This window comes from Echinops telfairi, unplaced genomic scaffold (assembly GCF_000313985.2).
Source record: "Echinops telfairi isolate 266 unplaced genomic scaffold, ASM31398v2 ScPeMD7_12;HRSCAF=54, whole genome shotgun sequence".
NCBI lineage: Eukaryota > Metazoa > Chordata > Mammalia > Afrosoricida > Tenrecidae > Echinops > Echinops telfairi.
This window is the reverse complement of record NW_022103909.1, coordinates 13146474-13170367: the sequence shown is the minus strand read 5'-3', so window position 1 is coordinate 13170367 and position 23894 is coordinate 13146474. Positions and strand designations below refer to the sequence as shown.

General features: G+C 40.1%; 1 protein-coding gene across 3 annotated transcripts in view; it reads left to right on the top strand.

Moving 5' to 3' along the window:
* Positions 1-15199, top strand: part of PDZRN4 (PDZ domain containing ring finger 4) — a 410747-nt gene extending 395548 nt beyond the window's left edge. For all 3 annotated transcript variants that reach the window (XM_013006948.3, XM_045287353.1, XM_004711444.3), the window contains 3 exons: positions 205-306; positions 4549-4665; positions 10820-15199. In XM_013006948.3, coding sequence (XP_012862402.1) covers positions 205-306; positions 4549-4665; positions 10820-12346 — 1746 coding nt within the window. In that variant the 3' untranslated portion in view covers positions 12347-15199. The remainder of the gene's footprint in view (positions 1-204; positions 307-4548; positions 4666-10819) is intronic.
* Positions 15200-23894: the final 8695 nt, after the last annotated feature.

Sequence of the window (23894 nt, the reverse complement as noted above, 5' to 3'; positions counted from 1 at the left end):
CCCGCCATCCTTCAGGGATCAATATGGCTCTTACAGTAAGCGCGTAATTGAGTGAAGGCACTTTACTACGGAGGGGCTGACGATGAGCCCATTGTGTGAGCTTCATTGTCCATACATTTACCATAAATGAGCTGGTATTTGCCATTTATTGTGTGCTGTGTTGTGGAAATGGAAACTAATATTCCACTTTCATTTGTTTTCTAGATAAATGGTGAAGATGTCCAAAACAGAGAAGAAGCGGTGGCTTTGCTCTCTAGTGACGAGTGCAGGAGAATCGTGCTGCTTGTGGCAAGGCCAGAGATTCAGGTCAGCGAGGAAAAAGCACCTGGAGACTGAACTTGACATTCATTATGTTATTCTGTAGCAGATCAGTACTGTGGATGTTTGTGAAACGAAGTAGACCAAATGTAACCACAACAGATCTTTCCTAACTTGCTCACCTCACCAAATAAATGAGAAAGTCTCTCCTATGTTGCTCCACAGAACGGCAGCACAGCATCCGCTTGTCTTAAAGGCATGCAAAATTCACTACCCCTACCCACCACCTCTTGCCAGTTCTTGAAATGATTCCACAAATGAAAAAATCATTGACTTGTGAGATGCTTAATTCTGTATGAATTTTTCCATTTGGTTTCCATCTAAATATACTTAATTGGCATATTGAGGTATCTTGAAAGAGTCTCTAATGAGAGAAACATTAGCATATCTAGTTTTCAACGTAACTTCTTTTAGAGTAATTATCAAATAAACCATCTTATGAAGCATGATATGGTATCACGTATACTAAATTAATTTTTCCAAGTTTAGTGGGACACCCGTATCTACTTGGCCAAAACGAACTGATGGATTCTAAAGAAAATGTTTCATATCTTTGCAGAGGGAGATGTTACGAAAATAAAGCAGAGGTAATGGAGGAAGAAAAGTACTATTGGCTCTTCCTTTTCATTCTCACCACAATGCAGAAAGTACATACTACTATCACCAGTCTACTCCTCTGTCAGCAACTTGAATGAAGTTGGTTATATTGCCATTTGTCTCTTAGGTAATTGATCTGATATATTTCAGACTCTGTAACTATCTGAAAGTACTGTCCATCGAGTAAGTATAGTTCAGTGTCAGACTGAATCTGAACTTGAATGTAGCGGTTATAAAAGACCACCGTTTCCGCATATATTTCTTTTATGCCCTTGACCATGTTGAATGGTTCTCATAGAGCCTGCCTTGGCCTGGAGCACAGTAAAGCTACCCACCTGAGGTCTTCAAAACAATAATATCACTGCCATCAAGTCACTTCTGAGTCAACGGCCCTACAGAGCAGAAAAGAACCGCCCTGAGACTATGGATCTCTTTGGGAGTAGAAAGCCCCAGCTTTCTCCCTCGGAGGAACTGACTGGTGTTTAGAACTGCTGATTGCTGTTCTTTCCGTTAGCTACCCAAAGGCATAACTCCCTATACCTCTGAGGTCTTAGGGGTGGGAAAAAGGAGCCTACGCAACTGCCCTTCATTAGACCGAGCTTTGAAAATACACATGAAATTGCATCATCTGGAAATCTCACAAAATAACATCATTGGTACCATTTTCGGGGGCTGGGGGGAGGTCACCCTGGAGAAACAAGCTAGAAGTAAGGAAGTTTGTGGTGAATCTAGGACACAGCACAGCCGTGATGCAGGGACGATCGCTTAATGATATAAGGTGGTTCCCTGCCCTTTCCGTGTAATTAAAGCAGTTCTTCACACTGTACCACATAATTGGTCTCGTGCTTGAGCCCATTGTTGCAGCCACGGGGTCAAGCGTAGGAACAATTGTGAGTGTTTCATTCTCTTGTGCAGAGAGTTGTTATGGGTTGGAACCAACTTGATGGCACCTAACCAAAGCATACCACCGAATGGTGATGGTGGACTGTGAAATGAATAGGAATTAAGGACATAAAATCCGATCCTGTTCAGCCAGTGGCATTTTTAATATCTCCCAATGCTCTTGATCCTTTCCCCGCAAATAGTTGATATTGTTGGATGAATTGTCAAGCCAGACCTAGTATTGCAGTTGGTGAAGGATGGTCATGTGACTTTGTAGGATGCCAACCTGTCTGCCTGTCGGAAATCAGGATCTGCCTTAGCCCCTTTTCCCTGAAGACCCTCCATGTCACTGGAGGGAAGTTGAACATCTTTAGAAAACCAAAATGTCCAGAGAAACCAAAAATGAAAGGGCTTTTGAACATGATACTTGGACATTTTAATTTAAGCAGTACATTTGATAAATGGCTACCAAAAGGTGAAAACTAAAATCTTTTTTTCCCTAGCACTCATACTTTTCATTGAATCATGATGTTATTGTTATTTCTTACATGTATATTTTATCCAGGAACAACATGGAAGCTGGTTGCGTGCTTTTTTCCTAGCCTTTTTCTTTTTCTTTTTCTTTTTTTAATGTTTCCAATATCCACTGAATTCTTGGAAATGATCTACAGAGTTGCTGGGGGCAGTATTGTGCATCTGTGCAATATTTTTAAATAACTCATTCCTCTCATTCCCTGTCAACTTTCTTTCATTTTCCCCCTCAGACCATTAAAGATATTGCTATTCTGTTCTATTCCCCTTGGGCCGCTGGGGCCGAGCGAGCGATCTTCCGAGCATGTCCCACCACCTTTGAAATGGTAGTGTCGGTTGTTCCTTTCTCTGAAATGTCATGTGCACTGCACTTGGGTAAAGACAGATTCTCCCTGGATCCTAAGGGCCACCTTCTTTTTCCTGAAGCTCAGCTCAGGGAGGAGGTCTGTCCCTGCCACCGCATTCGACTGACTGCCGTGAATGCAGCTGTGAGTGGAAAGGAGAAATACACCAGGGAGAGGACATGGGCAAGAAGAAGGTCTCCGTGCCCCCTGCACCGTGTGCCCAGCTGCCTAGAGGAAGCCTTATGGCAAAACCAGACCTCAGCTATAGATAACCACTCAGGGTTCTACCAGGGTTTGTCCATAAGAAAAAGAGTTATTAGGAATCATTAATGCTACCCCCACCCACCCCCCTCTTCCTTTAGAACACAAAGTTTATTTCATCATTCTTGCATCGCAGGAGATAATTTAGTTTTGACCTAATTAAAGAAAAGTTCTATGGGGTATTTTTGATAAACATTTCTAGTTTTAAATAATTCATTCTGGAGTTTATCGTTTGCAGCTTCATGGAACTTAAAAGGAATTAAAGAATGTAAAGTTTGGACAATTATAAATTGGAATGAATTTAAATTTTTAGTCAGCTTAATTATCATAATTCATTTGCATATCAAAGTCAGTGGGGTGGAACCCAGTCAAGTTACTCAGGCCACATTAAGATAAATGACTGTGAATAAATGTGTCCATGTTTTTGGCCCCAGATGGTTTCGAGATCATATAAGTTCTTGATGGCCTTGATAAGCTATCAAGAAGACTATAATTTGATTTTATATTAATGACTATAATGCATAAATGTTGATCAGCCTGTGTGGTGCAGTTGAATACCCTACTTTCAGGTTGTTTCTTTTTAACTTTAAAAAATAAATTTATCTTGAAGAGCTTATTTTTCCAACTTGTTTTGGGGTGAAAACAAACAACAGTCCATTTTGGCTCCCCAGAAGCTGCTGTTTCTTTATGGCAGGGTAAAACAGAATGTTCACAATAATCCAGCTAATTCAATCATCATCGCTAATTTATGCAACCCAGCTCCAAAAATCTACTTTGTGGCAAATTATCTATATCAACTCTCAACACTGATCATATTAGGGAGGAACCGCCAGCTTTCTTCTTTCCCTCGACTAGAGAAACAAAAGGGACGTGTTGGGGTAGTGTCTTGAAGTTGTCCACTCTAAACGTTGTGTTCAGCACCATAGACAGATACCCTGCATGCTAAGCGCAGCTCTACCATCTCTTAGTGCTAATCGGCTAGAGCAATTTTCTGTGGAATTTGGACCGAAAAACGAATCAAAATAGAACACGATAGAATAGTTTTTGTTTGTTGGGGAGAATAACTTCAGATTTTCCTTTTTCAGATGAAACAAGCGTTGTCTGTAGACTCTTTTGTGGCAAGCAGCCAACCTTGTAACTTGGAAGCCGTCCTGCTGGAAATAGACAAGCAGGAAGGAGGAGTGTCAGAGTGTGGGGGGCACTTTGTGCGCCGTCTCATTGGGGGTTGTTGTTGAGGGAAAAAAGCCCAATTGTCTCATCGCCCTATTAGTCCCATTGCAGTTCCTTTACCGCGGGGGCTGGTGGGGATAATGAGCATGGGAGCTGTGGATTATGCAGTATGCTTTTCATATATTTTGAAAGAAGGTAATGTCCTACGCTGGGAGATCTACTCGGTAATGAGAGAAAATCTGGAGCTCTGGTTTAAAGAAGGATAAAAGGCTTAAGAGTCCTGTTTTTCAAATCACCTTTTCTTCTTTCTGAGAGGTGAGCTATGTGATTCTGAAGAGAATCATTATGATAAAAGGCACTGGCCAGGCGTCGCCATTTAAGTTTACCCTATTTTAGCATGGGTTCTCGCTAACCTAATAGAACATACTAATGTATTCTTTTGCAGCTGGATGAAGGCTGGCTGGAAGATGAAAGGAATGAATTCTTAGAGGAGTTAAACTTGGAGATGTTCGACGAACAGCATAATGAAGCAATGCAGCACACTGCCAATGAGGTGGAGCAGGTAGGGCCAACAATTTGAACTGCATCATTTGAAATGTTGCCAGTGCCTTTTTAAATGTATCAGCCGACGTGGAGAACAAAACAGAAAAAGCAAAAAAAACCAAAGGGTTGAATCAAACAGCTCTGTAATGGTAGTATTTCATAGTAAATGATCATCTCAAAGGAAAGAGCGGGAATAGGTAAATTTTTCCTGTGAAGGGTGTCTCCCGTTTGAGAAATTTGAGGGCCATTGTCAGCAGAGGACAACAGTGTAAGTAGCTTCCTTCTACAACAGGGGTCTGGTCTGACAACACCGTGGGGAATCAGACCTGACGTAGGTCGAGCACCTTATTGCTCATTCGTATACTTTATTTTGGCTTTCATTATTAGTGTTTTATATTATCAACACCTTTATAAATCTAATCTTGATTTGTCTTTACATTTATTGTAGTCATTTGTGAGTTTCCCTCTAGGATAGCTAATATTTTTTAAAGCCAGATAATAACAAATGTTGATGAGCCTGTGGGGAAATTGGAACCCTTACCCATTGCTTGTGTGAATGCAAAATAGTACGGCTACTGTGGGAAGCAATGTAACAGCTCCTAAAATCAACAACAACAACCCAAAAAAACCTACCCTATGACCCAGATCTTTCACTCCTAGATATAAATACCAAAGACTTAAAAGAAGAAACTCAAAGATCTGTACACCAATGATTATTGCAGCACTATTCACAATAACCAAAGGGTGAAATCAACTGAAAATGCCCTTCCACAGTTGGCTGGATAAGCAAAGTGTTGTACATGCTTACAGTGGAACACTACTCAGCCAGTAGAAGAAATGAAGTCTTGACATGGATGCTGCTGGAAGATATTCTACTGAGTAAAGCATGTAAATCACTCCAGGGCAAATACTGTACAACTTCAATTATATAAAAAGACTTTAAAAAGGCAATTTATGGACCACAGAGTTTATTGGTGGCTGTAGGGTTGGCACAGAGGGGTGAGAGGGCTTTAACAGTGGTAAAGGAGCTCATTGGTTCAGGGTAAGGGTATACAAAAGATTGTTGCTGTTGCTGATCATAAACTTTACTCCTATAAGAAACTTGAATTGACAACAGTCCTGTGATAATTTATGATGACCAAAAAGAAAAAAACAGGAACTGATGAAGCTGTTTATGTACAACCAAAAACTTTATGGGCTTGGATTTCTTGGTTTTGAGGTCTAGGGTCATGGTTTCATGGAACTTCCCAGTTAATTGGAATAAAAGTGTGTCTTGTGCTTCAGGTCTACCTCCTAATTCAGCTGATATTGGTCTTAAAGGCTTGGAAATGACAAGCAAGGCAGAACAATTCTCCTGTATTCATTTGGAACAACAGAGGAAGAGAGTCAGGAATAGAAGAAGCATATAGAATGTCTAGCTAATTACCACCTTGAATAACTACATCCTTTACCATAAAACCAGAACTAAAGGGTGACCAGCTATCATTCCTGAACATTTTAATTTAAAAATTCTAGAGGGGAATCCTTCTCTTAAAGGGAGAAAAATATAGATCAGAATTTCAAATATTCAAGACTCTGCGTGGGGCCATGAAGATTGAATGTACCCCTGACATGATTGCCCTGAGATCATCTTTAAACTTAAATCGAAAGTATGCCATGCAGTCTTCTAAAAACCAAACAAGGGTTTAGCTTAACTAGTTAAAAAAAAAAAAGGTCTATCTTGAGCTTTGTGCTCTTGTAAGAACAATCTCTATAGGACCGCAGTGACCAAAGCAGCTTGAATGACTGGACAGGAACCTGAGAGGGTTGTGAATTTACGCGAGCGGGAGAGGAGCACCTCGTAAAAGGCAGTTGAGAATGGTTCCCAACTAGAAGAAAATGAATAGCCTGACTGAATGGTGCGCATAGACGTTGTTGAACTGGGGCATGTTTTGCTGTGTGTACTCTCAACAAGAGCAAAATAAATAAATTCCTTAAAGTAAAATAAAATATATTCACATAAACAAATGATATAGCAACATCAGCAAATCATATCCTGCAGTATTGATGATAAGATAGGTGTTCTAAAATAAATGCATGTATAGTTGAAATGTATTTTGTCATCTCTCAAATATGTCTTAAGTCAGGGCCTACCTGCAGTATTATGTTGACCCAGGTACTGCACTATCCTAAATGTAGAAATTCAAAGCTATAGTAAAAATGTACACTCTGTTTCACTATGTCAACTGGAGAAAGGCTATTTCTCATGCAGCTACCAATCGGTACATTAAAAACACACACAAAGAACATTACATATACAGGCAATTTTAGGACGATGATGGCAATGATATAAGCTATCTAACTTGATATCTGACATCTCTATCTGGCTTACTTTTGCATTTGGTATCATGATCAAATATTTCTGTTGGTATCCTGATTGCACCTATATAACCCTGACTAGAAGTAGTTCTACTTGCGATTATGGACATCATTTTGCTCAGAGTCAGATACTCATTCAAAAATCCATTTTTGAGTTGCTAATATGTCCTGCTGGCACCTTGGTGCCACCATGGGTTGGGCTGCAACTCCAAGGGCAGTAGTTAAAAACCACCAGCCACTCCTCAGGTAAAAGATGAGGCTTTCAACTTCCATAAAGATTTATAGTCTCAGAAACCCACGAGGGCAGTTCAACTCTGTCCAACGGGGTCTCTATGAGTTAGAATCAACTCAGTGGTACTGATATTTTACTTTTTAATATGTCCCAAGCACTATTATTGGTACTGAGAATACAAAGAGGAATGAGCCAAAGTTCCTGCCCTTTCTTGGTTTCCAGTTTGTAAAAGTATGAATTGTGATATTTTTGTCATTGTTATTGTTTTCTTAATATATCAAAACAAAAACAATAGATTCCAGGTGCTTGATGTCAGATCCACGTCATTCAGCTACCTGAAATGATTTTATTCACACTTCTACTGTCAGTTTGTTGATTTTTTAAATCATTAGATTATTTTCAACATTATTACCATAACCTTAAAGAGAGCTTTAAAGAAAAAGTCACCACAATTAGGCTTGGGAACATGAAGAACATCCATCCTTTTACTTTACTGAGATTAAAATAAACTACATAGAGATATACTAATGTCCCAGAACAGAGACCTCGGTGTGTTTGTGTACTATACTGTGTTAGTCTGAGTACTTTAGAGAAACAAATCCAGAGAAACTCATGTATAAGAGAGTTTTATATAAAGGTTAAGTGCACATTAAGAAAACATCCCAACCCAGTGCTGCCCAAGCCCACTAGTCCAACATTAACCCATATGTCCAACACCAATCCACAAAGTCCTCCTCCATCTCACAAAACACACATTATGACGCCGACTGCAGGAGGAAAGCCAAATCAGTGAACATGTAAGCATCTCAGCACTGGCAGGGGTTTCCACACGGCTGCTCCAGCACCCAGGGTTACATGGGGTTAGGTCCATGTGGCTTCTCCTCAGAGATGTATTACAGGAAGTGAGCCTTGCCAGCTGAATCAGAACTGGCTAAGGAAGCTGCACCTTGATGTGACCATCAGAAAGCAAGAGACCCGAGAACTAGAAAGGCGAGGCTCACTGAGCCATTTATCCCTCCACCCTTCAATTAACCCCACATGTGTTTATCAGCCAGGTTGGCACAATAAACTAACTACCTCATATGTGTAGTGAATACATCAGTAGGTTTCCATCCATGGTGTCAACATAGCCATGTGAGATGTTCATATGATGATCATGGATGCTTGTATGTAAGTCACTTCCAAAATAGCAGTTGGTGCTCAAAAGTGCTGCTGCTATTACTATGGTGACTGCTTTTCAATACAGGTAGTGGGGGGTTGAAATTTTTTAGGTTTGACTTCAACATTGGCTTCAAATAAAGATGTTTTTGTGGTGGCAGCTGCTCATTACAAGCAAGAAAGTCCTCGCTCCAGGCTTCCTCTCTCTTAGATACAAAATGTGACCTGATGCTGAATTGACAGAAGGCTGTTAGAATAAAGGGAAAAGGGAGAAAACCTGTCCAGGTGATGGGATATGGTGTCAAATGCTGCCTACTCATCAGACTTAATACAAATGTGAGGGCTTTTGAGGTAACAATAGATGTCCCCGAGGTTAGATTCTCCTTGTGTGGAAAGTTTTCTTCCCCATGAGACTGAAAAATGATGAGAAGTGCAGAAACCTGTAGAAGTCCTGTGCCCTATAAACAATAATACAGCATCAGAAACATCTTGATGGAAGCATTGCCTGTCACTGTAGTAATCCCATAAGGAAAGGATAAATGATAGAATATCATTGTAAAGGAAATGAGCAATTCTAGAATTGAGGACAGAAACCTCTTTTTCTTCTCACAGTTGATCATAAACCAGCAACAAAAGGGAGAGAAACTCAATTTCAAAATTCCTGAAACACATATCCAGATGTAAAACCACTTTACAGAAATGTCTACTTTTTTTATTAGAAATTTCTACATGAGATACTACCCTGACTTCTATAAGTCCAATGAACGCATTGCTCAGTATTTTCTATAGCCCAATGTCCATCACTGGTATTGCATGTAAAATTAGGGAGGGGGAGGGAATCAGCCCTCGTGTCTTTTTTCAGCTCATTTCCAGCACATGTGAAAAATCTAAGTCTAAGTAATGCACTATGTGAACTCAAATGTCTGCTAACAGTAATGCCCTTTGGGGTTTTACAGCACACTGCACTACTGCCACCCCTATTTTCAGCTTTGAGTGAGACGCTCCTTTTTGTTTGTTAGATTACTTATTCATTACTCTATTTTTATCAATACGAAATTTTAAATTGTAAATCAATAAGTATGTTGTCAAGAAATCAGGATGTTTTTATTTTTTTTTCCAGGAAAGGCAGAATCCTAGAATAGCATAATCATATTCTCCTTCATTCTCCCTTAAATGTTGTTCTACCAATATTTATGTGGGAGAAAAGGATAGTCATTTTGATCCTAAGGTAAAATTCACCTTTAAAGGTATCTAATGGTTACGAGTAGAAAAAGTTAATGTATTTCAAATGAGGCATCCCTAGGTGGTTCAACAAGTTAAGCACTCATACAGTAGCTGGAAGTTTGAGGGTTCATATCCATCCAGAGACTCCTCCAAGGAAAGACGTGGCAATTGGCTGCTGAGAGATCACAGACTTGGGGGGGGGGGGAGACAACCCATGTAGCAGTTGTGCTCTGCACTTAGGGGTTACCATGAGCAACTCATAGGCATTCAGTTAGGAGCCTCAGTGTTTTGCTTTTGAGCAATCTGATTTGGGGGTTCTGAGCTATGATAGGCACACATGTACGGGACCATGGCATCCTAGACATACGAGAAATGGAGATGAAAGTGTGTCTGTAGTAAATCGACTCCTTTGGGGACGTTCAGCTCCTCATCTACAGAGAGAAGGTCCTGAACTCTAGCGCTAACATCATGTTAAGCCACTCCTGCAATTTTGTGACCATTGATTGACTCACCATTGTCACCATATCGGTAGATTGAGGAAGAATCTATTTTATTTCCATTTGCTTGAGGAAAGTGCAGGAAGAAAAAAAAAAAGTGATTATAGTTCCTGAACTCCAGGCCTCCAAATGGTTAATGCACAGTTAGTTCACACACAAAGGAGGAAGGCATGCTGTCTATCACCTTACTCACTGCTGTCAAAGCAGTTCCACTGGTAAGTGAACCTATGGAAGGTTTCCCAAACGGTAGAGTCACTGGAACGCAGGACCACATCTTGCTCCCATTGAGTGCAGGTGGATTTGAACCACCAACCTTTCCGTCAGCAAATCAATGCCTAATTCACAGCACTCTTTACAGTCACTCCAGAAACTAATAACGTCCCTCATTTACACACTTGCACGCTAGAGTTTTCCAAGTAAGGGAAATCTTAGTAAGTTATCTTCCTTAATTGTGGTCTGTTTTATTTACCCCCAACTGAGTAGCATCGCCATAGTCAAGCGGCTTCCGATGTCTTCATTCCATTACATTAAAAGCTGTCAGGAGCTAATTGCCTTTACTTCTAAAATTGTTACGAGTGATAAAAATTAGACCAGCTTTCTAGGAGTTGCATTTTCACCAAAAGACATTATTTGACAATGATTTCAAGAACTGATATTTTCAAAAAAGAGTAATTTTCTTTGTTCTCTCAACTTTATTATCTTAGCCCAAAAAGCAAGAAGAAGAAGAAGGTGCAACAGACACGGCAACCTCCTCGTCCAACAATCATGAGAAAGACAGCGGAGTGGGACGCACCGATGAGAGCCTACGGAATGACGAGAGCTCAGAGCAGGAGAACGTGCCCGAGGACCCTCACAGCGTCTCTCTGAAGAGCAAGAGAGAACTTGGGCAGAGCCAAGACACTCTAGGAAGCCTTGAACTTCAGTGCAATGAGAGCTTCGTGTCTGGTGAATACATTGATTCGGACTGCACTGGAAACCAAGAAGATGAATGTGATAGATTTCGACAACTCTTGGAACTCAAATGCAAGATTCGAAACCATGGAGAATATGACCTGTATTACTCAAGTAGCACAATTGAATGCAATCCAGCGGAGCAAGAGGGAGTGGAGCATGAGCTACAGTTGCTCAATGAAGAGCTAAGAAACATTGAACTTGAATGCCAGAATATCATGCAGGCTCACAGGCTTCAGAAAGTGACAGACCACTATGGAGACATATGGGCACTGCACGATGGAGGATTCCGAAATTTTAACACCAGCATAGATGTGCAGAGAGCAAAACTAGATGACATCATGGAACACCCCGAAAAGTCTGACAAAGACAGCTCCAGTGCTTACAACACGGCTGAAAGCTGTAGAAGCACTCCGCTCACTGTGGACCGTTCCCCTGACAGTTCCCTGCCCAGAGTGATCCACCTCACCAACAAGAAAAATCTGAGAAGCACCGTTGCAGCCAATCAGTCCTCTTCTGGACAGAGCAGTCAAGAGTCGACCTCCACCAAAGCCAAAGCGACCGAGCAAGGTAGTAGCGTTGATGGCCAAGAAAAGGTCTTGGAAAACAACAAGCTTCCTGACCAAGAGAAGCCGGCCACTGCGCACATCCCATATCTCTCTCCTTACCATAGCTCTTCCTACAGGTACGCCAACATCCCGGCACACGCGCGGCATTATCAGAGCTACATGCAGTTAATTCAACAGAAATCGGCAGTGGAGTACGCTCAGAGTCAGCTCAGTTTGGTGAGCATGTGCAAGGAGTCTCAGAAGTGTTTGGAGCCCAAGATGGAGTGGAAGGTGAAGGTCAGGAGCGATGGGACCCGGTACATCACCAAGAGACCGGTGCGAGACCGGATTCTGAAGGAACGGGCCTTAAAGATCAAGGAGGAGCGGAGTGGCATGACCACAGATGATGACACCATGAGCGAGATGAAGATGGGGCGCTACTGGAGCAAAGAGGAGAGAAAGCAACACCTGGTCCGGGCCAAAGAGCAGCGTCGTCGCCGCGAGTTCATGATGCGGAGCCGCTTAGAGTGTCTCAAGGAGAGTCCGCAGAGCGGTAGCGAGGGCAAAAAGGAGATCAACATCATTGAACTCAGTCACAAAAAGATGATGAAAAAAAGAAACAAGAAAATCTTGGACAACTGGATGACCATCCAAGAACTGATGACCCATGGGGCCAAGTCTCCTGACGGCACGAGAGTTCACAATGCCTTCCTGTCGGTCACGACGGTGTGACTGTGTGCACACAACTGATCTTAAGAGGGTGCTACCGGTTTGGGTAGAGTATGATTGCCTCGTTCAATGTGGCATTTTTATATATATTTTGTGACTCTTTATAGTTTAAATTTTTTGTAAGCAAAAATACCTGGTAATTTTTTCATTTGTTTTCATATGCCGGTACCTTCTTTTGGGGCTGAGATCTTTCTTTACCTTGTGATATATTCATATTACTCATTTATAAATGAATTTTTTTAAAAAAGAAAACAAAACAAAAAGTTGAACAAAAATACTGAGGAGCCTATTAATTTCCTACATCAATATATCTGTCTATTGTAAGTTAAAATCTGGATTTCTCTAGTTTGCTTATTTTCTAACTTTAATAACAACTCATTGCCAAAACATTTCTATGCTTGTTTCTTGGCATAATATGTGCATATTAAATCAACCGTTAATAAATCACATGCCTCATCTTGTCTTACACAAAACACACCTCTCTTCAACACACCATTGTGCATTGAACACGTAAATGGCAGTTGTCTTCGTCTCAGTGGAGTGTAGGTAGACAATCTTCCTGTGATACGTAGTTGCATTGGTCATGTAGCTAGCTAACGGTGGTAATTGTGACAATAAAAGAGAAATAAATTATTGACATTGGTTATCCTGAAGAAAAGTTATCAAGGAGTGTTTCATTTTCATTGTCTGCTGCGATTAACAGATGTAAATTAGTTGCATATATGTAATATTTAGATGATTACTAATTGTACATTATAAAATGTGCACATTTTCTATTCCTCTTTTACTATAAATTTCTTCCTAAAAGATTTCTTCTAGATCATTGTACCACATATAGAAACCAGGATTAAATTTAATAACATATGTAACAGAGTGCTCCATGGCCCATAAATTTGAACTACACATTCAATAAATATTAGTGCATATTCCCTTGCCGGTTACCCATGAAAAAGTAAGCTAAACTACAACTGAAAGAAACAGTATAGGGAAAGGCCTGGAGAGCATGAGGTGTCCAAGATTAGAATATGGTTTCTGTCGTGTGACACTATGTGCATGTGTTCAGTTGACTGGAGATAAACTTTTTGCAGAATCCTCTTGCTTAATTTTCAGCCCAGTCAATTACAAAGCCTTATATGTCGGTTTAGTTAAAGGTGAGCTTGCTAGGTGTCAAGACAGTTTTTTTACATCTAGTTTTTCATCATAGAAACGTAACCACATCATATGTCCATCATAATGCCCTCCCAAGTGAATGTATTCAATCTCTTGGGCCAGATCATTGAACTGTTTCTGAAGCTATCTTCCTGTTTAAAAACCTATAGTGGCTCCTTATTAGCTCCTGACTCAGGCTCTGACACCCCAGCCTTACTTATAGTCCAGGCCCCCAGGTACCTGCCTGCCTTGGTGATTGCATTGCTTCTTTAGACCATCCCTGAGTTAGGTCCAGCCCATTAATCATCTGCACATTGATACTCAAAGTGCATATCACTCTCTTGTCTGGGGTTTCTGTGCCAGGCACTGAAAATCAGTTGCTATCAAATTGATTCCCACCCATGGAAACCTCAGGTGCTTCAGAATAGGTCTGGGCTCCATAGTGTTTTCGATGACTCATCTTTCAGAAGTAGAGTCCTTTCTTCTGAGGTACCTCTGGGTGGATTTGAACCCCCAACCTCTGGGTTAGTAGGTTTACACAGGAGTCCCTGTGTGGTACAGGCTTTGATCCCTCACGCAGAGTGTAATCACATCCCTGTTTCTCCTCTGGAGCCTATTTTGATGACACCTGGATTTTTCACTTATTTGGAAGCGTTCAGCTTTTCAGCACCTACACTGATACACCTGCAAAACTGTCTTACCTTGGAATTTGTCTTCTCCCCTTATTGAGTCACGCACGTGGAGGGTCTGGTTTCCCTCCACATCGCCAGTTCAGGGAGAGGGCTGGGGACAGCCTCTTTCTGTTCTAATAGAACATCACGTAGATAATGTATGTGAATGAATTAAATTATTTTATTCATTTACCTCTCTCCTCCACTTATTGCCCCTTTTGATATTATTTTTCTGACCTTTGCATTTTTCCCCAGTTCTTATCTTTTGGAGGGCTCTGGCATAGATTGAAAGCAACTAATTTTATTTACATAAAATAAAAAGCAGGCTAGGATAGTTTAAGATGGTGATAGTAATAGCACACTATGAAGAAGAAAAATTTCCACACTTTTAATTTAAATTTGTCAGCCCAATGCATACCACCACTCAATTTTGACTCTGGGATGAGCATGGTTTAAATAAGAATATGCCTGTAAATCTGAGGAGCCAGTTCTTTCCTGACTAATGGCCGTGATTGCTGTTCACCCCTGACACAACGTGTTCTAACTATTCATGGAATGACTCCTAGAGATGAACTCTATTTGAACCAACATTTTAAATGATTTCTAATATTTTATATCATCATGAGAGTAGACAGCTTCATCTCTCTCCCACGGAACTGCTGGTGAATTCGATCCGCTAACCTTGTAATTCACAGCTTAATGCGTAGCACACCAGACTACCCAGGCTCCTTAGCCAACATAGTTTTTTCAAAAGAAGCATGCACACACAGCTCACAGAATTATAGTGTTTTCAAAGTTATCAATTTAGTTTTATTTTCACTTCTAGCCAAGTGTGCTTGCCAATTTCTTTTTTTAAAAATGTGATGTTGGTGTTTTTCATGTCTGTGTTTATACAATTTTTACAAGTTGAAAAATGTCTTTTTCTTTCAAAAATATGAAGTGTAATGCTCTATCTTTCTACCTAACATATCTTTGTGCTAAACATGTTTTTTAAGTAAACGGATAATAAACCTGTTGCTCAGCAGCGAAAAACATGGTTATATGTGGGATATTTTATTTTTGTTCAGAAGAAAAATATGAATGCTGGGGGCGGGGAATATATTACTAGTGTTCACCTTTGAAATTCCATATCTATTATTGCTCTTTCATTCAAGGTGTGACAGAAATCGGTGCTCGGATCCATATGTGAGTGACTTAGAAGAAGACAAAACCATGTACCCTGGATGGGCGCTTCTTTGCTTCACGCTACAAAGAAGGCTATTGTTGTTGTCATCTTATTTTGTGCAGACTGTTCGTTACTTTACAGACAACTAGTGTGGGCGGCGTGGACTTCCCTCGCAGTTTTTCCCCCAGAATGCACTTGATTTGGCCTGTGTCCTGTTGTCATATCTATATTTTCTCCCTCGGGTCATTCTTTTTCTCCCTCTCACCAGTGGTGGCACAATTAGTGGCTTGCCTATTAATTGAGAGGTTGATGCTTTGAACCCACGCATTGCCTCCACAGGACAAAGACCTGGTCATCTATTCCTATGAAAGTACAGCCAAGAAAGCATTAGGGGCAATTCAACAATACTAGTGAGTTTCTGCTCTCTGCTTCAAATTCCTTGTGCCAGTGCTAATGCCTCTCTGTTCACCCAGTCTCTCGTGTTTTACCTCGGAGTCTTTATAAACTTCTCTTTTCCTTTGTCACACAACAAATGTTCTCCTCCTTCTCCTTCCAAAATATGTCATATTGTCTCCCAGTTCTCTTAGGTCATCTCAGTTAGGTTGTCGCTACCTCATGCCTCATTCCTTTTGACAGGTCTGTGGCTAGTCTCCCTGCTCCACCTTCCCAGTCTGCCTTTACCCAGCGGCCCCCTTGCCCTCCTCAATGTCCCTCCCCTCTCTGTCCTCAAAAACCTTCAGCAGTTTTCCCCTGAACTTTGGAAAAAAATCTGAATGCCTGAAAATTAGTATTCAAGGATATCCTTAGGATAATGTCAACATGACTTTTACACATGATTCACATGCGGGATTATCAATTCAGAGCATGAAAAACTTGCCATTTGGATAGGTAAATAAGTTGGTGGTCCTTCAACCGATATGCTTTGGTCGTCTATTAATTATTAAATGAATTTTCTACTAATAAGTTTGACCAAAGCAATATATTCATTGTTTAATTCATGTCTTCTTAAACAAGTGTTTAAGTTTTCAGTATGTTCCACTTATATGAAGGTTTTGCCTTTCATTAATCTTTCTTCATTATCTTCCAAAGGGTACAACATTGGAGCTATTAGTAAAGGATTTAGAAGTTAGATATACTAGTATTTATTTGGTATAAATCTTCATGATATCGCCTCACCAAATTGTGACTACAGGAAGCTACTGTCAAGAAAATCCCTCTCTAAGCACGGTCACCCAGGAGGAGAAGTTTGTACTTTCATTGTTGTTTTTCCACTCAAAACTGCTGCCTTCCTCAGCCTGGGTAGAAGCAGCTTATGCTGCTCTGGTTCTGGAAAGAGTCTGCTCTGTAGAACTGAATGAATGAGCACCGCACTGCTTATTGTTTGGAAGATAATTTTGTGCTAATTCTAGTAGCCCATTCTGCTTCTGCTTTGTTTGGACTGCACACTGACAGTTTTTCAAACCTGCCGTTCGCATCTCCAACACCACTCTCTGCCCCTAATGTTTGCTGTGTTAGATGCGAAACCTGCGTCCTTCCCCCTCTGTCCATTGCTCCTCCAGTGCCCATCTCACGCCTTCCCCTCTCGCCAGATTGCCCCCTCACTCTTGCTAACAGCAGAACATTTAATAGATGGTATTGCCGTAAGGCTCATTTGGCTTTGCACCCAATGATGTCTCATATTTTCTTCCATAATGTGTCTGTCATGAGTGTAGCATGCCGTGCAGTTAGGACCCATAGCCACATATGTCCTCCTGGCATTTCTTCTATGTTACCAAACAACAGCTGCTCAGAGTGTTGGCTGCCATGCATTTTTCACACATTCCAGCCAGCAGTGTTGTGTTGGAACACGCATTGCTCCCAGGCTCAGAAACCATCAGTAAATGAGGGTCATGTTTATGATTCAATGTTCTACCACGTTTTTAATTTATTAATATCACTACCTAGTCATTGCCTCCTACTTCCGCCTCTTGGTAGGTTTGTATTCTTAAGTAAGACTATTCCACCTGCCTACAACTCAGTACAGTGGAGATGATTATAGTTATTCAATGTTCTTTATAATTAGTTATGCATATGTATGTATCTCTGCTTTTCAAAAGTTCACCACTTTAAGCCTACATTAGCATTTATGTTTACTAGCGAAAAGAAATCCAAAAGGACTGTCATTTTTACGAGGAGTAAAGGTGGACTGGGGGCAGGCAGTGCTAAAAATGAAACCAGTATTCCTCATCAAGTTTGCAGCAAATTTAAAGAGGCAGGGCGCACTGTGAGCAGCAGCTCAGACCAAGCCACCAGAGCTTTGAACCACGTCCAAAAACACTGTATATATTCGTAGTAGTTTAGGTTTTTTGTGTTACTTGGTCTGATTTTGTAGTTGATTTGGGGGTGTAGAGGGTTTGGGGAATAGTAAAATGTTTCCATATAAATTAATAGTAATTGCTGCATGACGTTATGCCACCCCAGCCTATAAAAGTTTTCATAGGAACACGCTGCTTTTGAATAGCAAGAAACCTGGACATCCACACACATACAAAAGATGGCTCAAAGGGTTTGTGGAAATTTCAACTATCTTAATGTTATTTTTGATGAACCTCTTGAAGCCTCCCTTTGTGTGTGTGTGTGCATACCTGCACTGGTTCATAATTGGTGTGCATTAAATTCATATTGGGTCACAGGCATCTACTTAACAGATGCGGCGGTATTCTTAAAGCCGGATATTCTTATAGGAAGCCTAATCAGTGCTGTGGTGGTTTTGAACATGAAATTTCAGGAACTAAGACATTTACTCAAGTTGACATATCTCTTGGTGAAAGAAGTTGACTGGCTCGGTCAAGGCCTGTGGAACACAATGTCTACTGAACGTTGTAAGAAATCAGGCCTCCATGATGCGCTTCCTGGTGGTAGCAACAGTGTCTCTGTGTGACCACTGACTGTCGTCCTGCTTCGTTTTAAGAGGACAATGTAGATCAGAAAAACCCATAGGTTTTGAAGTGTACTGTGTGAGAGGGAAAGCACAAAGAAAGAGAGTTAAAAAGCAGCCAAGAGAAGGCCATATGTTGAAAGCCTGTGAATGTCCTGTGCTGGGTGCATTTCTTGTCTTAGAGAGATGAACTGTGTTCCCACAAAAGGAAATCCAACCGTAGAAAGCAGTGAATGCAGAGTAATAGAGGCAGCAAAGAGTATAGCGCGGGTTTCCTATGGATTGCCACCACATCTGAGAAACTTTCTCTAGCCTCACACCCTTGAATGATTCACCAAAAAGACAAAAACAAAACAAAAACCCATTGTCCTTAAGTCATATCAGCTTCGTAGTGACCCTGTAAGACACAGTGTACGGCCCCTTAGAGTTTCCAAGGTTATAAATCTTTCTGGAGGCAGACAGCTTCCTCTTTCTCCCACAGAGCAACAGGAAGGTTCAAACTGCAGACCTCGTTTAATTAGAAGCCCAATTCTTAAAACCACTGTGCTAGCAAAAAACCAAGAGATTATCAAATCTCTGACCTTGAGCATGTTGCATCCCTTCCTGTGACTTCCATTTCTTCCCCTGTCACATGAGGATATTGGAATAAATTATCTCCAAGGTCCCTGTCATTTCTAACACTTAGTAAGTCGGAAATAAATATGAATCATTTAATTGCAAAACTTCCTTTTTTGCAGCCATCCTACACGAAAATCTGAAAACCATTGAAAATTAAGTAGGCAACCCATTGGTTTAAAATAATATCTACGCCCCCTTCTATTACTAACTACTAGCCACATCACATATTTCTAAAAACTTTTTTCATATTAGTAAAGATTATAGCCTAAGAAACATTATGGGACTGTTTGGTTCTTTCATAGGAAAATTATATGATTTAAAAATCAACTCAAAAGATAAAAATTAAAGACATAGAAATAATTAGTCCACTGGGATAGACCTCACAAACATCAGTCTCTATGGCCCTGAAACCACAGGAACTAAATGGTCCATGGCTATTGCTACCAAATGCTCTGAAAGGAATCACATGGGAAGTTCTTGTATTTAATAGGTGAAAAGTGTGGAATAAAACTCAAAATCACAAATGAGACCAAACTTGTATATCCCTTAAGGAAACAAAATACAGCACACGCAAATATGTACATACCTATCTATGTTCAACACCAAACTATTCACAATAGCAAAAAGATGCCAGCAACCTAAATGCCCATCAGTGAGAATGGATAAGAAAACATCCTTATTTTCAACATACACACAATGGACTACTACTCAGCATTAACAATGTTACACTATGAGAGACCTCATGACGTGGAAGGATTTGGAGGAAATTATATGGAGCGAATTTAGTCAACCATGAAAGAATATTGTATGAGACCACTGATAATTCTTTTTAAATCAGGATAAAGGTTTTCATACAAGAAAAAAAAACAGACTTTGATACTTTGGGTTGGGAGGGGGAGAAAGGGAAGGGGAAGTAATAGGACAGAGGGTAGGCAGGTGTTGAATTTGGTGGAGAAGATAATATCCTACAAGAGGTGGAGGGCAATGGGGCATGCCATTGGGAGGTGCCCCAAGTTGTTTAAGTTACTGAATGTAAAACACGGTGTTCTGATATGTATCCCCTACCTAACTCATAATAAATATTTTAAAAGAAATGTGTAATCTTAAACAGCAGTATTATAAATCTAAATATATTTATTTCAATCAAAGATTAATAAAATGATTTTTAAAGGATTTGCAGCCACCGTGTCCCCATTCTGTCCTAAGGGGCTGCTGTAACGTTAACTGGACAACAGTAGGTAGCTTAAATCAATGGAAGGACATTCCATAATAGTGGATTTGTTGTTGTTGTAAGGTGCCCTGAGTTGGCTCCAATGCATAGCAGCCCTACATACAACGGAACGAAGCGCTGCTCAGTCCTGCACTATCCTCACAATTGCTGTGCTCCAGCCCAGTGCTGCAGTCGCTGTGACAGTCCATCAAGGGGCTTCCTCTTTTTCACTGCTTCTTTACCGAGCATGCTGTCCTTCTCCAGGGATTGGCCTCTTCCAACAACATTGTCTGATGACATAAGATGAAGTCCCACCCTGCTTGCCTTGAAGGAGCATTCTGGTTGTACTTTCTCTAAGAGATTAGTTTGTCCTTTGGGCCGTCCATGGTACTTCCAATATTCTTCCCCAGCACCATCATTCAAAGGCATCGATTCTTCTTCAGTCTTCCATATTCAACGTCCAACTCTCATGTGCACATGAGGCAATGGAAAATACTATGGCTTGGGTCATGTGCACATTAGTCCTCAAAGTAACATCCTTACTTTCAACATCCTAAAGGGAATTTTTTTCTGCAGATTTTTCCAATGAACTGCATTGATCTCTTGACTACAACTTCCATGGGTATTGATTGTGGATTCAAGTAAACAAGATGAAATCCTTGACAACTATCTTTTCTCTATCACAATGTTACCTCTGAGGATTTTTGTTTTCTTTAAGTAGTTATCCACATAGAAGGCTGCTGTCCTTGATCTTCATCAGCAAATACTTGATGCCCTCCTCACTTTCAGGGAGCAATGTTGTCACCTGTGTATCAAAGTTGTGATTAAGCTTTCCTTTAAACCTGATGCTGCATTCTTCTCATATTGTCCAGTTCTCAACTTATTTGCTCAGTGCACAGATAAAATCAATATGCTGAGAGATCAAATAAATAGCCATGATGCACAACTTTCCTAATTTTAAACCGTGTATGAATATCCCACAATTCTGTTTTGATCCATATACTGGTTTGGCATGAGCATAATGGAGTGTTCTGGAATTCCCATTTTCTCAAGGCTACCCATACTCTGTTATGATTCACATTGTCTAATGCCCTGGCATCATCAGTAAAACATAAGTAAACATCTTTCTGGGATTCTCTGATTTCAGCCAAGACCTATTTGACATTAGCAGTGACATCCCTTGTTCCATGTCCTCTTCTGAATCCAGCCTGAATTTCTGGCAACTCCCTGACAGTATAATAGTATAGAGGGTAGGGTTATCTTGAGTAAAACTTTAATTGCATCTTATGCTAACAATATTGTTCTATAATGTGTGCATTGTGTTGGGTCACATTTCTTTGGAATGGGTACAAATATAGATCTCTTCCAATCAGTGAGCCAGCTAGCTATCTTTCAAATATTTTGGCACAGGTGAGTGCTTCCAGTGCTTCATCAGGGTGTTGAAATATTTCAGTTGATATTCTGTCAATTCCTGGAGCCTTGTCTCCTTCTTTGGTTCTTGCTCATATGCTAACTTTGGAAATGGTTACATGTGGACTAATTGCTTTTGGTATAGTGACTCAGTGTATTCTTTCCATCTTCTTTTGATGCTTCCTGTATCCTTAAATATTTTACCTATAGAGCCTTTCAATCTTGCAACTCCAGGCTTGAATTTGTTCTTCGGTGTTTTCAAGTTAAGGGATGCTGAGCATGCGCTCATTCATTGGTTTTCTAACTCTAGGTCTTTGCACAGTTTATTAGAAAATTTTAATTTGCCCATTGAAATTTTATGCTCAGCTCATTTACTTCATCATTTCTTTCCTTTTACTCAGCTACTCTACAATTAAGAGCAAGTTCTAGAATCTCTCTGACAGCCAATTTTTAATGGCTTTTGTCTTTTTTATGTATGATGTTCTTGATATCAGTTCATCAGGTCTTCTGTAATTAATATTTAATGTATCAAATCTTTTCTTGAAATTCAGGTGGGATGTTCTTAACTCATACTTTGGTGCTCATGAACTTGGTTTCATTTTCTTCAGCTTCAACCTGAACTTGCATGTGAGCAATTGATGGTCTTTTCCACAGTCAGCTCCAGCCTCGTTTTAGCGACTGATATTGACTTTCTCTGTGTATTCCATCTGAAAAAGCCCATGTGTGCAGTCAGTCACCTTTGGGCTCTTGATAAAAGATATTTGTGATGAAGTTGTTGTTGGTCTTGCTAAATTCGATGATGAGAGCTCTTTGTTTTCTAACACCAAGGCCATCTTTTCTAATTACTGCTCATTCCTCCTGATTTTCAACATTTTCTTTTCCATCATGAAGAATTACCAATCCCTTTTGTTGTGTGATCAAATTTCAGTCTAAAGAATTTTGTATAATTTTTTCAATTTCCACACCACTAGCATTAGTGGTTGGTGCATAAATTTGAATAATAGTTGTATTGATTGGATTTCCTTGAAAGCTGATCGATATAATCCTATCACAGATTGTATTGTATATATACCAAGATAGATTCTGAAATGTCCTTTTTGATATTTGATATCGTTCCTCTTGAATCTGTCATTCCCAAATATTAAACTGACTACCTGATTCAATGTCAGTCCATTTCAGCTAGGATATCAATCTTTATGTAGTACATTTCATATTTGACTGCTTGTAATTTTCTTAATTCATACTTAGTACATTCCAAATTCTATTATTAACAGATATTTGCAGCTGTTTCTTCTCATTTTGAGTCATGCCCCAACGTCAAATGAAGATCCTGCAGGCTTTACTGCCACATGCTTTAATCCATCCATACTGCTAAAGTAGCCTCTCGCTGGAGAAACCAGCTCTTCCTCGGCCATAATTTGAGTACTTTCGAACGTGAAGGGCTCATTTTCTGGCACGATCTCTGACAATTTTCTGTGCTACTCATGACGTTTTCAGTATCAGACAGCGTTTCTTTTTTTTCCCAGACAATGTTTCAGTCCTACCCACTAGGAAGTTTCTTTCTCCAGAGCTTTCTACTCCAGTAAAAAGTAGTCTCAGAAACTCGGGGACAGTTGTACCCTCTGTATCAGATCCCATGAGCCAACACTGACTTGATAGTAGTGAATTTGGGTGTTTTTTGTTTGATTTTGTTCTTTAGTATGCTCTGTAAAACTTTGAAAAACTTGCCCTAACTTAGTTTCTGATTCATCCTGCTCCTCTTCCACTAGGTACGTATAAGGATACTTCAAAATATTTGTCAAAAATTCCATTATCTTTTCATCCCATTTCCCAAAATTTTAGAAGTACACACATATTTTGAATACCAGAGATTGTAGGACAAATTCCCATCACAATATACACTCCAGCCCTCCTGTTTAGTATAGTTTCTCCAGCTGAGTTGGGATGTGGAAAATCAAATATTTTTTAAAAAGGGAAACTATTCCTTTGCCAGAGCAATTAAATAAAGTGTAATTATACACAAAATTAGTGATAAATGGAGTCTCTGAATGATACAAGCAGATAATGTTCTTGATTGCTAGCTTAAGTTTTGAAGGTTCAATCCATCCAGCGATACCTTCAAGGAAATATCTGAAGTTCTATTCCAGGGGTGGGGAGGGATCAGACATGTAAAACTATAGAGAACAGCTCTTTTCTTTCTTAAAATCATTTTATTGGGTGCTCTTACAACTTTTATCACAATCCATCCATCCATCCATTGTGTCAAGCACTTTTGTACATATGTTGCGATCATCATTTTCAAAAATATTTCCTTTCTACTTGAACCCTTGGTATCAGCTCATTTTTCTCTCCCTCTCCCACCCTCCTGCTCTCATGAACCCTTAATAAGTTATAAATTATTATTTTCATAT